Source organism: Pseudopodoces humilis, chromosome 22, assembly GCF_049639895.1.
Source record: "Pseudopodoces humilis isolate 2021_Gansu_Grassland_sample_001 chromosome 22, ASM4963989v1, whole genome shotgun sequence".
NCBI lineage: Eukaryota > Metazoa > Chordata > Aves > Passeriformes > Paridae > Pseudopodoces > Pseudopodoces humilis.
The window spans coordinates 966,608-980,254 of record NC_142221.1 but is presented as its reverse complement, the minus strand read 5'-3'; the positions used below and the strand labels follow the sequence as shown (position 1 = coordinate 980,254).

At 49.8% G+C, this 13,647-nt stretch overlaps 1 protein-coding gene across 3 annotated transcripts in view; it reads right to left on the bottom strand.

Moving 5' to 3' along the window:
• NR6A1 (nuclear receptor subfamily 6 group A member 1) overlaps window positions 1-13,647 on the bottom strand; it is a 63,947-nt gene that overhangs the window by 9,021 nt on the left and 41,279 nt on the right. For 2 of the 3 annotated variants that reach the window (XM_088065759.1, XM_088065760.1), the window contains exons 2-6: window positions 9,475-9,705; window positions 6,056-6,111; window positions 4,491-4,648; window positions 3,403-3,630; window positions 2,832-3,086 (exon numbers count right to left, since the gene is read on the bottom strand). In XM_088065759.1, coding sequence (XP_087921885.1) covers window positions 2,832-3,086; window positions 3,403-3,630; window positions 4,491-4,648; window positions 6,056-6,111; window positions 9,475-9,705 — 928 coding nt within the window. The remainder of the gene's footprint in view (window positions 1-2,831; window positions 3,087-3,402; window positions 3,631-4,490; window positions 4,649-6,055; window positions 6,112-9,474; window positions 9,706-13,647) is intronic. The other variant, XM_005529244.3, reaches the window with a different exon arrangement.

Here is a 13,647-nt window from a genome sequence, read left to right as displayed (position 1 = left end):
GCACAGGGCACACTGATGTAACACCCCAAAACCTCCTGGAAACTGCCTGATGGAGATTTTGTGGGTGCAGAATGAGGTCCTCCTGCTCAAGAGGCTGCCACATTTCATCAAGAGTAATACCCCACGTGTGCACCATGAAAAAGCCATGGGGAAGGACCAGGCAGGAGCGGAGCGAGAGGGTGTGGAAGGCTGTGGGTATCTGCAGGCACCTCCAGAGCATCCCACGCCTGCCCAGGGCCAGAACAGCCTCTTGGGAACACATCTCACAGTAATACCTGGCTTCAAAGCAACTACATATTGCAGAAGCGCTCAGAAGTGGGACAGAAGTGTTTCGGGAAGCTTCAGCGTGCTCTAGCATTGTGCAGCACAAAGAATAAGAGCACAGCCAGCAAGCCATCTCTGAATAGAACAGAAATAGAACCTTTTTCACTGAATAATACCTTATTTTGGCATGTGTGTTTGTTTACTTCAAAGTTATTTGTAAAATGCACGGTGGGGTTTGACCTCTGCAAAGTGAAAACAAGCTGTCTGAACTCCAGGTCAGTTCTTCAAGAAAGTAATATTCTAAGTGATGAAAGCCTCGTCGGCTAATCTAAAGTTGTGCAAGTTTTCTTGCTCTCCAGTTGACATTAAAAATCTTGCAGGTGCAAGATTGCAAAGCTCAAGAAGTTAATGAGCACAAAGACCACTCAGTCATCTGTTGGGTTTCCTTTTAGAGCATGCACATTTTTACCAGCCACTCATCACTTCATAAATCCAGGAGAGCTCTTCTCTCATTCCTGCAGTTGAACTGTCTTACTTTTCTGCACATACTTTCCTCCCCCTTTCAAACAAAGCTGTTCTGTTTTTCACAGCCCTATTTCTTTTCGAGGACTGACTCCTCCACACACTTTTCCTCACAGTTTACACCAGGCAAGTTTCTGGCTGGGAGTTATCGGGATCAGCTGGGGAGGAGGGGGAAGGGAAGCACAATCAGGAGTGCTGGGGGAGGTCAGGAGTCTATTCATTTCATATTCATCTTCAGAAAAACAGCACAATAAAAGAAAACATTTGATCTAGCAGGCAAACAGAACATTTAGCCAGTTGTTAGAAGCAATTAAAACACAGGGGCTGTGGAGCTCATTCTATGCCTTTGTTTGTCACCTATGCTTTAGCACTGCTCTTGTCATTTTGTTAAGAGCAGAAATTAACCCTGAAGTGCCAGACCATCCCTACTCAGTGAGATTTCTCCAACCATGTGTGAGCTCTGATGAAGCTCCCTTTGCAATCATTCCTGATCAATGCCAGAGGAGCAGGGGGCTCTTTGAGAACACCCACAAATGGGACACCTCTCCAAAAGGGCCCCTCTCAAATCCAAAGGGACCAGCTTTGGACAGGGAAACTGATACCATGAGCTATCCCACTGCTGCTGGACACAGTCAAGCCATGGCTGAAGGACCATGAAGACCAGTGGGAGGGAGCCCTGCAGCTCCAGACTCCTCATCTGTGCAGCTTCCTGCTAAATGGCTTTTTGGGCGTGCATTCTCCCAGGTTACTAACGACAATTAATGACACTTGAAAAGCTAAATCACAAGAAGAGACTGCAGAAGCATTCCTCTCCCAAGAACACCTATTTTCATCCATGTCCACAGATCTTCTCTGAAGGACCTTCAAGGCGACCAGCTCTGAATTGCTGGTTTCTGCAGGGCGAGGATTCCTCCTTTGTCTCGTTGTCTTACCTCTCGCTTGTATTTATCACAAACTCAAAATGAAACAAACACTTCTCCTGTGAGGCTCTGACCAGGACAGCAGGAACAAAAGGACAGCTGAGTGCAAGAACAAGTGTCATTGTGGTTTTCTATGACCCTCAGTGCTCCTCGCAGGAGCGGCACCAGATGCACGATGAATGGCTGTGCAGAGCAGCGCCACAGAGGAACCTGTCCCAGGAAATGGGACACCTGGGGCCAGCTCCCTGCCATGGGCTCAGCCAGCCAGTGCCTCTGCTTATCACAACAGATACACAAAGGAGCCCCCAAGAACCATGAGACACTGCAATGGCCGAGGACCACAGCAGTGTTTTAAATCTCTACTCATCAGACATCCCCTGGTGACTCTGGCAGCATCGTGAGCCCAGGAAGGGCAGAGAGCAAAGGGCAGGTGTTTAAGGGAGGATGGGCAGCAGTTTCTCTAAATCCTACTTGTTCTGCCATTGTGTGGTGAGATTAGGACTCTACTACCCAAAGAAGAATCTGTCTGGCACCAAGACTACAAAATAAAAAAAAATCCAAACCAAAAACCAACACCCTGACCAACATGATAAATGAAAGGCAAGCTCCTCAGAGCATCAGATAACAAAAAAACAAGCGCTAAGTTGCAACATCTTTAAATTTATCTAATCAAAACAATGAAATAGCAGTTAATAATGAACACTTTGATAATACAGACAACCAGCTTTGTGAACAACCTTTCCACTGGCCCAAAGGGTTTTTAAATAAGACTTTCTTTCCTGTGTGCCAGGGTTACCCAAAGTGTTGGTTAGTTTTACCCCCCTTCCCCACGCCCCCATAAAAAGGTGGCTGTGTTGGAGGACAACAGCATTGCTACATGGAATTCAAAGAGCCTCATTCATCACCGTGCCCTTCTCCTGCAGAAGGAGGTTGTGATCCAGTGCTGACTAACCATTACAGGCTTTCTAAGCCTGGAACAACTGTTCTTTAAAAAGCAGAAAAGGAAAACGGTCACAGGTGAAGTGACCTGTCCCAGAAGGTGGTCAGAGGACACCTGACTGTTGGGCTCCCATGGCTCCTCATCTCCAGATTTTGCTGCCTCACCCCGGGCTCAGCCCATCTCACCTGTGCAGCTCGTCATCAGAGGGAGAGTACTTGGAGGTGACATCTGCAAGGTCACCAAAGATCTGCTTGCTGTAAACAGTCAGCGAGGACAGCAGGATCAGCTCCTGCCATGTAGAGCTGAGCAGGCAGGTATAGTCCTTGATGGAGAGTTCACAGAAGAACGGCAGCTTCTTGATCCAAGCAATCTGCCTGAAAAGCAATTCATCCGCCAGACGACACAGCAACGCAAACAGCTCTGCCTGAGTCACTTTATACCTGCAGGCACAGTTAATACAAAGGCAGAAAAAACATTAAAAACATCGAATGACATCATCTGAGGCACTCAGAAAGGAGGCAAATGCCAAAGGAATTTGCCAGTGCCCGGAGTGTCACCTGGTGACAGGAGCCACGATAGTCAGCACCCACCCTGCCCAGGCAGGGGCCGAGGGGAGTCCTCGCAGCCCCTGGGCTCACCCAGCTGCCCAGCACCCAGCCTGGCCAGACCATGCAGCCTGGAGCCCCGGCCAGGCCCAGCAGCCCAGCTGCAGCCCCAGCGGGACGGGATGGGGTCACGTCCCCGCGTCACACGCACCCGTCCTCGATGAGCATGGGGGTGCCGAGCGGCTCCAGGTCCTCGGCACACACCAGCTGGCTGATGAGGCTGAGCGACTGCGGGTCCAGGCTGCGCGGCTGCGGCGCCATCAGCGCCGAGTGGGCGGAGTAGCTAAAAAGGTGCGGCAGGTACTGGTAGTGCGTGGACACCGGCGTGCCCAGGTACTGATCCCTGAGTGCAGCGAACCCGTTCAGCTCCACAGACCTACTGGAAAAGGAAAAACTCTTCAATACACCCCCAAAACTCCGCCTGGTTCATTACAGTGCTGCATCCAGCTCCACCAGAAATGTTAACAAAACTAGGGAAAGCAAACAGAATGGAAATGTCTCTGTGTTTAGACCCTGCCCTGGAAAGAGCCGGGTGTTGCACTGGCCGCGCGTCCAGCCTGGATGGGTGTTGGTTCCACCTGATGGAGATGTGGGAGCTGCTGCTGAGCTGCCAATTCAGGGAGCAAAGCAGAAACCCAAAACCCACCTGTGCCCAGCCTTTCCACCTGGCTTCCTTACAGGGCCAGAACTGAGGATCGTACCGTAAGTACTCACAGCCAGTGCACACAAACAAGGCCAAGCTTAAGCTGCAACTGAAAGCAGATGGGATCAGGTCTGAGATTCTTGCTGTGTTTGCAATCAAAGACTGCATCAGGAACTGCATCAGGAGGTTTGTATTCACAGTAGCCAACTTTAATGTAACACCACCAATTATTAACGTAAATGGTTTTATTTTTAAAATCTGAGCATGGTGCAGAGAAAGAGCTTATGCAGAATGAGCAGTGAAAGGTGATCAAGCTCTCAAGATCTGCAGAAAACACAATCAATATAAACGGAAGTATATTTTAAATATAATTTTAACTCAAGATTGTCTTCCTTTGCTCACAAACATCTCACTTCCCAGTTCAGTTCTTTTTAATCTGGTGCCTGTTTGTCTTAGAACACAATCAGAGAGGTAAGAACCTGCTGTATGACACAAAGATGCACTCACATGTTTTCCCTACATTGACCCCAAGTATCACCCAGGGAAAGAAATCCAAGATTCCTCTAACACCAAATTCTTCCAGAGGTCATTCCCACCTTGAAGATGGAGTAGAAACAGGTGAAGGCTGGTTGCTCTCAGAAACTCCATTTCCAGGGGAACTATGGTCACTGTCTCCGTTGTTGCTCCATGACATGTTTGCCTCTCCCTCAAATTCTTGCCCAGACATAATTCTCTCAATCTCTTCCTCTGATATCTGTCAAATGCAGGACACAATGGTTACTTTGGCTGGGAACAGAAAAGCAGAATCTCTGTTTACAAACACCTTGTTCAGTCACATCCAAGGGGGCTGCAGGTACCACATCCTTCCTCTGCATTTAACAACACACATGAAAAATTCTATTTACAGGTAATGGTGGTGACCTCCAGCTCCAGCAGTACCATACAAGTGAGGGTAGCACAGCAGATAGGGACTGACACATGAAAAGATGATGTCAGATAGACATGGCAACGAGCTGTAAATCAGCCCCTGTCACACCATGAAAAACTTGCAAGTAATTGAGGCCAGTACATTGGGAACATCACTTAGGACTGGCAGAGGGAAAGGCAAACAGGAGGTGGGGCAGGCTCTGGTTTGATAAAGCAATCAAGAGAGACAAGGTGACACATATGAAATCAGTCAGAAAACATTTACAAGGAGACAGAGTTGCCTATTTTCCTCCAGATAAGAACCAGGTGGTACCTGAAGTAACAATCCAACACCTAATACTTAAATTCCAGAGAGTAACATATACAAAGCTAAAATGGACTAAAAAAATTTTTAAATTTATTTCACTGTAATATAAAGTTTTAAGAAAGTGCTGAGCATGCTCCTGGAGGAGGGTCCCACCACTAATGGGGAAAATGCATAAAAATTTAGAGGCTTCTTTTTTTTTTTTTAATTCTGTGTATGTCCCTTAATGAGAACAGCAGGGAACAGGTTTGTGTGGCTCCAGGGAGGCTGTGTCTGACACTGATCCCAGACACCCGACTGCCCAGCAGGGCAGAGCGGTGCTTGCTCGGCTCCTCACACTTTGGGCTGGGCCGAGTGTTCCTTCCCAGGCACTCAGAACTCACAGAAATTGCTTTCAGTGTTATTTCTATTTTGCTAAAATAAACAGTAAACTTTTAAAAGACCCCTTTTCCAGAAGCAAGCTGGAAATGGCCATCATTTCTCAGGCATGTGGCACAAGCTGCTGTGCTGAATTACCTCGTGCTTTACAAGGCATCTCTGGACAAGCTGTGCCATCAATCAGAGAGACATTTACTGGTGCCCTGCTTGCCACAGCTGAAGGGATTGCAGCAGGCAGATTGAGATTTACTGGGAGTCATGGAGGGACAGACGTCCTTGTGTGGCTCACAAAGGACAGGGTGCTGTGAGCCTGTGTGTCCATGCAGCACCCTGGGATGGGCAGCAGCCAGCTCTGTTTACCAGCCTGCAGCTCATGACGTGTTTCTGACAGAGTCAGAGCCCTGCCACGCCAGCAGGACACACAGCCAGGTATGATGGAGGCTCAGCCAAGCCAGCCCCAGCCCAGGCTGAGCTGCTGCCGTGGCCTGAGCCCAGCCCAGCCAAGGCCAGCAGACCAAAAGGTGAAGGGAGTCCTGGAGGGAATGTGCTCACCTGGACAGGTCCAATGCTTTTGTTTCTGCCTCCTGGCATGCCATCCTCCCTGATTGCTGAAAGATACAACCAAAGCTTTGTGAGGAACACCACTGCCAGCAATTCCCAAAGTACATAAGTAGATACCTATTTATGTTGAAAGAAGCTTTTATACCTTAAAAGATTTATTTTTTTCATTAAAGAAGTTTGCAAAGAAACCTTCAGTGCTTCAGCAACACACACCATGGTTCTCACCCCAAAAGGCACAGACACATCAATGGGACTACAAGCATTACTCAAGGATTTTAGTTTTTTCGTGTGCTCCTTGAGTGACAGGTAATGAAGAAATAACAATCTTTTATCAGAATTGATTCCAGCATAATTTGAGAAGTGGCACATGGTAAGGAACCATATTTGACCCCTGAAAATAACCCAATGAATGCCCAGAACTGCTGGAAAATGAGATGTAGAGGCCAGCACATCCAACTCCACTGCCCACAGCCCTGTGAAGCACCATGAGCCAGAATCCAGAGAGACACCAGCAGTGCTGCCACCAGCACAGACACAAAGCACTGCACTGGTGACTGCTAACCCTGCTGTCACTTCAGAGGGCCACATCTCCTACAGCCACCACAGAAAATGGAGGGGAGATGTTTGACCCCGCTGGTTGCTTGCAAAGCCGTTGTTTAAAACTCAAGTTACCACACCGATCTGCACGGCTGCGTTTCAGAGGGGTGGCCTCATTTCTCAGCTTCACTTTTAAGGCTCTTTAAACAGTTTCCAGGGAGCTGCAAGTCCAGCTGAGGGGATTAACCTGGAGCAGCTTCTCTACCTTCTTCTTCCCTCTGCCTCTCTCTGCAGAAGCCATGGCAGCCCTGCTCCTCGTGTGCCTCCCCTCCCAGGCCGTCCCCGTTTATCAGTGCCCGATCTCTTTCCCACCACGACCTGGCCAGACTTGGCAGGAGGCTCTCCCCAGCTGCACGGTGACCTTGCTGCTGCATGGCCTCACCCTGCTTGGCACACGGGGCTGCAGGAGGCCCTCCCGGAGCAGAAAGTGACACCAAATTCAAGCAAAAACTTCTGTCCCAGAAAAGCCGCGCTGCTGCTTGGTTTGAGATATCCTCAGCTCAAATCCTCCTCGTGTGCCTCGAGGCTGCTCCCGCAGTGCAGGGAGTGCCTCAGAGGGCAGAGGAAAAGCCCACGGGACCTGAACTGTGGTTTCCCAAACCCCAACCACCAACCTGGGAAATGCACAGCACTGGCTGTTTATCTCCTATGAAAGCTCTTCATAAAAAAATATCAGTTTCTCACTAAAAAAAAGAAGCTGTCATAGTTAGCTGTTACCCCCTTTAGGTTTCTTAAACTTACTGGAACTACCTGAATTCTGGGGGAATTTTTCTAATTCTCCAAAATATTTTACCACTGTGATTTAGAAGCTTCCCTTCAGCTCATTCCATTATGAGCCCTGGGCATAAATTGTCTTGCTGTTTTGATTTCAAAGCATAATTTTAGCAGACAATAGCTTCCACCTGCAATAAAATGTAGGAATGTTTTTCCTGGTGGGCCTCAAGAGACCAGAATAGTTCCCAAATACAGATGGACTCTGGAATATCATCCTGCTCCTGGGCTGCATGACAGCCACTCTCCTCAAAGATGATTTTCCTACCAGTGCTAAGCTCTGCACCTTACCTGAATTAAAAATTATTGTATTTAGACCTAATATTGAAGGGATTTTCCAACCCAACAATGCCATAACTTGGCACCAGGACAGGAAGAGAAAGCTCCAGAACCCAACACCGAGCACCTGCAGGGCTGCCTGGCCTCGGCAGGGACACCAGCGGTGAGTGGAATCCACGCGGTTGTTTGGGGAGGGAGAAAAAGGAAAGGAGAAAACGAAAAGGAGGACGAGGAAGAGGGGGAGCAGGGAAGGCGGGCGCGGGCCGGCAGGTGGCGCTGTGTGCCCGCAGGTGAGAGCCACAGGTGAGGGGCCCGAGCCACGGCACAGCCCGAGTGACAGCACAGCCCGAGTGACAGCACACCCCGAGTGACAGCACAGCCTGAGTGACAGCACAGCCCGAGCGACAGCACAGCCCGAGTGACAGCACAGCCCGAGCGACAGCACAGCCCGAGCCACAGCACAGCCCGAGCCACAGCACAGCCCGAGTGACAGCACAGCCCGAGTGACAGCACAGCCCGAGTGACAGCACACCCTGAGTGACAGCACACCCTGAGTGACAGCACAGCCCGAGTGACAGCACACCCTGAGTGACAGCACAGCCCGAGTGACAGCACAGCCCGAGTGACAGCACAGCCCGAGTGACAGCACACCCTGAGTGACAGCACAGCCCGAGTGACAGCACAGCCCGAGTGACAGCACACCCTGAGTGACAGCACAGCCCGAGTGACAGCACACCCTGAGTGACAGCACAGCCCGAGCGACAGCACAGCCCGAGCCACGGCACAGCCCGAGCCACGGCACACCCTGACCCACGGCACACCCTGACCCACGGCACACCCCGAGCCACAGGTGAGGGCCCCAGACCCACAGCACACCCCCTGGTCCCAGCTCTCCCATCCCGGCCCCTGATGCATTTTCTAAGGAAGATCCCGGTGGATTTGCAGTGAATTTATGGAAGTTGCAGTGCTTCTGACAGGCGGCTTTGGCATGAGCAATGGCCCAGAGGCCGTCAACAGCCACATCTAAAACCACGTGGTGACACTGGGGTTTGGGATGGTCACTCCACTGCCTCACTGCCAGGGGAGCATGGCCAGCTCCCACTTGTGCCATCAAACTGAGGAATCTCTGCTTTTAATAGGTAACAGCAATTCCAGAGGTTAAACACACAAAAGACTGGAGTGAGGAGTAGATATGTGACACTGACATCAAACACAGCCCATTCTTTATTACTAATTTCTGAGTTACTTCAGACTGTCCATCCTGAAGATGATACCACAGCATTCCATCACCTCTGCACATGTGGGGATAAGGGGTGGCTGTCCCTTACCCAGACCACAACTGTTTCAGCCACAGCAGGTGGTTGGTGAAAACCCTCACACCTCACCCGTGGGCTGCAGCTGCTGGTCTAAGCACCCACGACAGCAAACAGGTAATGTCTGGCTCAGATCCCCCGGGATTCTAAAAGCCTGTTTAAATGCTTTAATTTTTACCTCATTAGTAGATTGAAGCATGGAAATAGTGACCACTTTGCTCAGCATAAATACAAATATTCTCAAAATATTTATACATGCTTCCAATTCGTATAGATTATTCCTCCATACAGAAATGAAGTAGCTCAGGACTTAGTATCTGTGTGTAATTTTAAATCCATGCATGATTTTGCTCAAGTTTTGCTTTCTTTTTGCAGGGAGTTTCGGAGGCAGAATTGCAACACAAGGTTGGCAGCTGAGGGAGGGGCAGGCAGGGAAGGGCAGCCCGTTACCTTTGCGGTTCATGCCCATCTGGAGGCACTTGAGCAGCCGGCAGTACTGGCACCTGTTGCGCTGCTTGCGGGACATGACGCAGTTCTTGTCCCGGCTGCATCTGTACACTCGCTTGTTGCAGATGCTCCTCTTGAAGAAGCCCTTGCAGCCCTCGCAGGAGATGATCCCATAGTGCAGCCCCGTGGCCCTGTCCCCGCAGATCAGGCAGGTTCGCTGATCCACCCGCTCATCTGCAAGGCAAGAGGAAAAGCTTTGAAGGACCCTGGGGGTTCTGCCAGGTCGGTCTGACTGAGGGGCAGCCACTGTCAGCCCGTGAGGATCCATCCCACAGGGGCAGCTCCATCCTTCCCTTCCCCACTGCCAGGCAGGACCCTTGTGGCTCTCGCTGGCAGCCTCCATTGACCTTCCTGCTGTTCTTAGCAGAAAGGAACACAAACTCCAGTGGGGAATAAAGGGTTCCAAAATGTCCTGCCTCAGCTGCCCAGAGCAGGGTGTGCAAAGAGAGAAACCTGGCAGACACCAGTGAGTGCAAAATCCTGTCACAGCTCAGACTCCAGGGGCACCTCTGGGCTTCAAGAGCCTCACTGCAGAGCCACCGCCCAGAACCCAAGAGAACATCACTACAGAAACCACCATACAGATAAGCCACAGTGATGTGATTTTACTGATCCTTTCCCAAATCTTCAGAAGGCCTTCGGATGACTAAAAATGCAAATTGTAGGGCTCTCCACAACAGGAGCTGTCACATTAAATTCAGTATTTTAAGACTCTAACACTGCCTGAGAGAGAGAGCAGAGATGATGCTGGGCTTGGCAAGATCTGCAGACAGCGATGTCAAACAGAAAGGAAGAAGTAAATGATGGTGAAGAGCCCCAGGTAGTTAACCCAGAATCTCATCACCTCACACTGCATAGGGAGGCCTAAACCTCACTTCAACCAAGTCAGCTATGCTTAAAATAATGCCAGCAAGCATTATTTTACCAGCAGCTCTTCCTGTAGCAGATGTTTCACAGCTCAACAGTTTAACCCCCTGCATGCCAGGCCAAGCTGCCTCCAGCCCCCACCTCATGTTTTAACCCATTAAAATCCGAACAGTTGCAAACAGATCAGCACTGTAAAGGTGGAAGCTATTCAAATACATTCAGGGACACAGAAATCTGCAGTATTCCAGTATTGCCCATGGGGTTGCTTTCCCAAAGGTCAAACAGATGACTGGATCGCCCTGGCTGAGCCAAGCACCGAGAAAGGAACCACTCTGGTGCTTCTCACTCCATCACACCTTTCCTAGGGATGCTGGTTAAACCAGGCTGCTTCTGGTGTTCATTGGCCCAAAGGCAGGACAGTGCCATTGCCCACGGGGACAGGAACACCCACGGCCCAGGCAGGACCCAGGAGGTGGCACTGGCTCCCTGCAGCTGCCTGGGCACAGAGCAGGGCACGGCAGCTTCCCATGCCCACCATCCACACTGGGAGCCAACAGGGAGCTCAGACTGGGCAGACACAGCAGCACAAACCCACACCGTGCCTGGGGTGCTGCCCACACCCACTGCTCCTGTTTGGACACAAACCTTGAAAAACCCCAGCCTTTGGATGGGACTGGCTTGTGAAGATGAGCTGGGTCAAACTCACTGCAGCACAACACCACCAAGCCTGACTTTCCTCATCGAGATTTGACCAGGGAGATTTCTGAGACAAAGGTATTCATCTACAGGATGGATTTTTGGAGCAGCAGGATGTAAGAGTCACAGTGAAGTCTTCTCCAGCCTCAATAAAGCCCAAGCAAGCTGACAAAACAGGTTATAGCTTCTTACTACTGCAGCACATGTGAATGCAAGAGAAATGAATGAGCCAAATGTATTGGGACCAGAAATTAAACCAGTTTTCAGTTACATAAGTCAAGTAAAAATCTAAACCAGCTGCTCCTACTCACAAGCAGTTTTCTCCAGAGCTTAAACCCAGTAGAAACCAGAACCAATCTGTGTTAATCTCTATAAGGTTTGCTATGCACAGCATGCACATTTGCACTGTTCTGCAAATTTCACTGTTATAAAACATTAAAATAAAGGGATGAACAAAGGAAACACAAACTTTAAGGGAAGAAACATTCCTAATTTTCACCAAAACATTCCCAATTTTACATGACAGACCATCTCGGGTATGTGCTGAACCCAAAGGAATGTGGGTACAGCTCAGGAGTGGGGCTATCTGAGCATCTCTGAAGGGAGGCAGCTAAACATGACTTTGTAGTCACCAAGTGCACAATCTCCACCTTCAGCAATCTGATAAACGCGGGGAGGGGGCCAGGGATTAGCCAGGACAGAGGAGTCCTCTATCTGCAGGGTTTAGCTCAGCCTCAGCTTAACTCCTGGCCCTCCCCCTGCTTGCACAGCAGTGCCATAAATCCCGGGTGCCGGGGATCCCGGGGTCAGCAGCCACCAGGGAACCTCCATCGGGTCCCACGCATGGCCAGGACACCCTGGGCTGCTCCAGCACCACAGCACAGCCCCCGGGGCTCCCTGCTCACCCTGCAGCCCTGGCTGACCATGTCAATGAGGGCTCATTTCCAGGCACAGCTTTTTTTTGTTGTGGGAAGAATAGGGCCGTCACCCAGCCAATGCGGGAAGCCCGGATGATTAAAGCGAGGAGGAATCAGAATCCTTCCCTTGCCATTCCCATCTCCCCAGTCGAAGGGGGAGACGGTGTGAACGGCCCCCTGGCCCCAGGAACTGCACACACCTCCAGCAGAAGCTGTTCCTTGGATTCCCAGATTAAAATTGGCCTTTGAGCAGCGGCACACACCGTGAACAAAGACACAGACCCCAGGGACCACAGAGGTGTCCGCACTCCCCACAAACCTGGTGCAAACAAAACTGGGAGATGAAAAATGATGGCCTACAGAAAGTCTTAGAGGTTTAGATCTTTAAAAAAATCCTGTAGGAACCAGGACCACATTACTGCCCTGTAGCCACGGGTTTGCTGCTCCTGACCTTTACCAGTTTTCACTCCACGTAATGCAGCGCCTGGAGTGGGTGAAGGAAGGGAGAGATGGGGCAGAACCGCAGTAAACTTCAGAGAAATGGTAAAGCATGAGCAAATCTAAAGCAGTTTTGCACTGAGGGTGCTCTGAACTCCCTTAATCTTGAAATTTCACTGGTCTATCAAAACACATAATGAGAATAGCAATTTTTATGTGAAAAAGCCCTCCCTCGTCCCTGTCACCTCTCATCTCACTGATCTCTCTGGTTTCAAATGCTACACAAGACAACACAGATTAGGACACAAAGCAACTGATAAGAAATTTTTTCAAATACCTGTTTTATTTCAGAGAGAGGGCTGAGAAAGCTTGCCCCTGCCCCCCTCCCCAATTTTCCTGATGGCTACTACATTTAACAAACTCATACACGGGATAGTCTGGCTTTGTTCTCACAACCCATTGTAGCAGGGGCCACTAAATCAAACAGTTGCTGCTACGACAAAGGCACTCACAAAAATCTCAACCTCATCTTGAACCCTGAAGATTTTTATGGCTACTCCCTCACTAGCCCCTCCCCAAAGCCACATTAAAGGATGTATTGTTTTCAGAGGTCATGGTAGGTTTCATACCACATACAATGTAAATTCTCCAAGAATATGATGATGTTACACAAGAAGCACAGGAGATGGAGTAAAAAAAAGGGAAAAATCTCTCCTCATCTATGTTCTAGAAGACAAACAGTAAAAGCAATACATTTAATTTTTCAAAAAACTGGCTTTTCCCCTCAGCAAAATGAGCAGTCTTGATAACTTTTTTAAAAAAATTCCTATGAATTTCCAAAAGGAAATACCTTACAATCCTGCTGAAACACACAGCAAAGACCCGAACAGAAAACACTACAGCACGTGAATGAGATTCTAAAATACACAGCAAATAAATTAAAGCATGGGGACACATACCCAGCACATCCCTGTCGCTGCTCCCACTTGTGCCAGTCCTGTGGACAAACACCCCGAGCGGGCAGTGCTGGGAGCGGCACTCCTGCGTCCTGGGAGGGGACCTGGCTGCCCCCGAGGGTCCCCAGGCTGCCCCCGAGGGTCCCCAGGCTGCCAGGAGCTCACACCCACCCCTGGAGCCCTGGCTGAAAACTCTACAGCAGCTACAGCTCCCTGGGAGATTTACCTTGCAAACCTGGCGG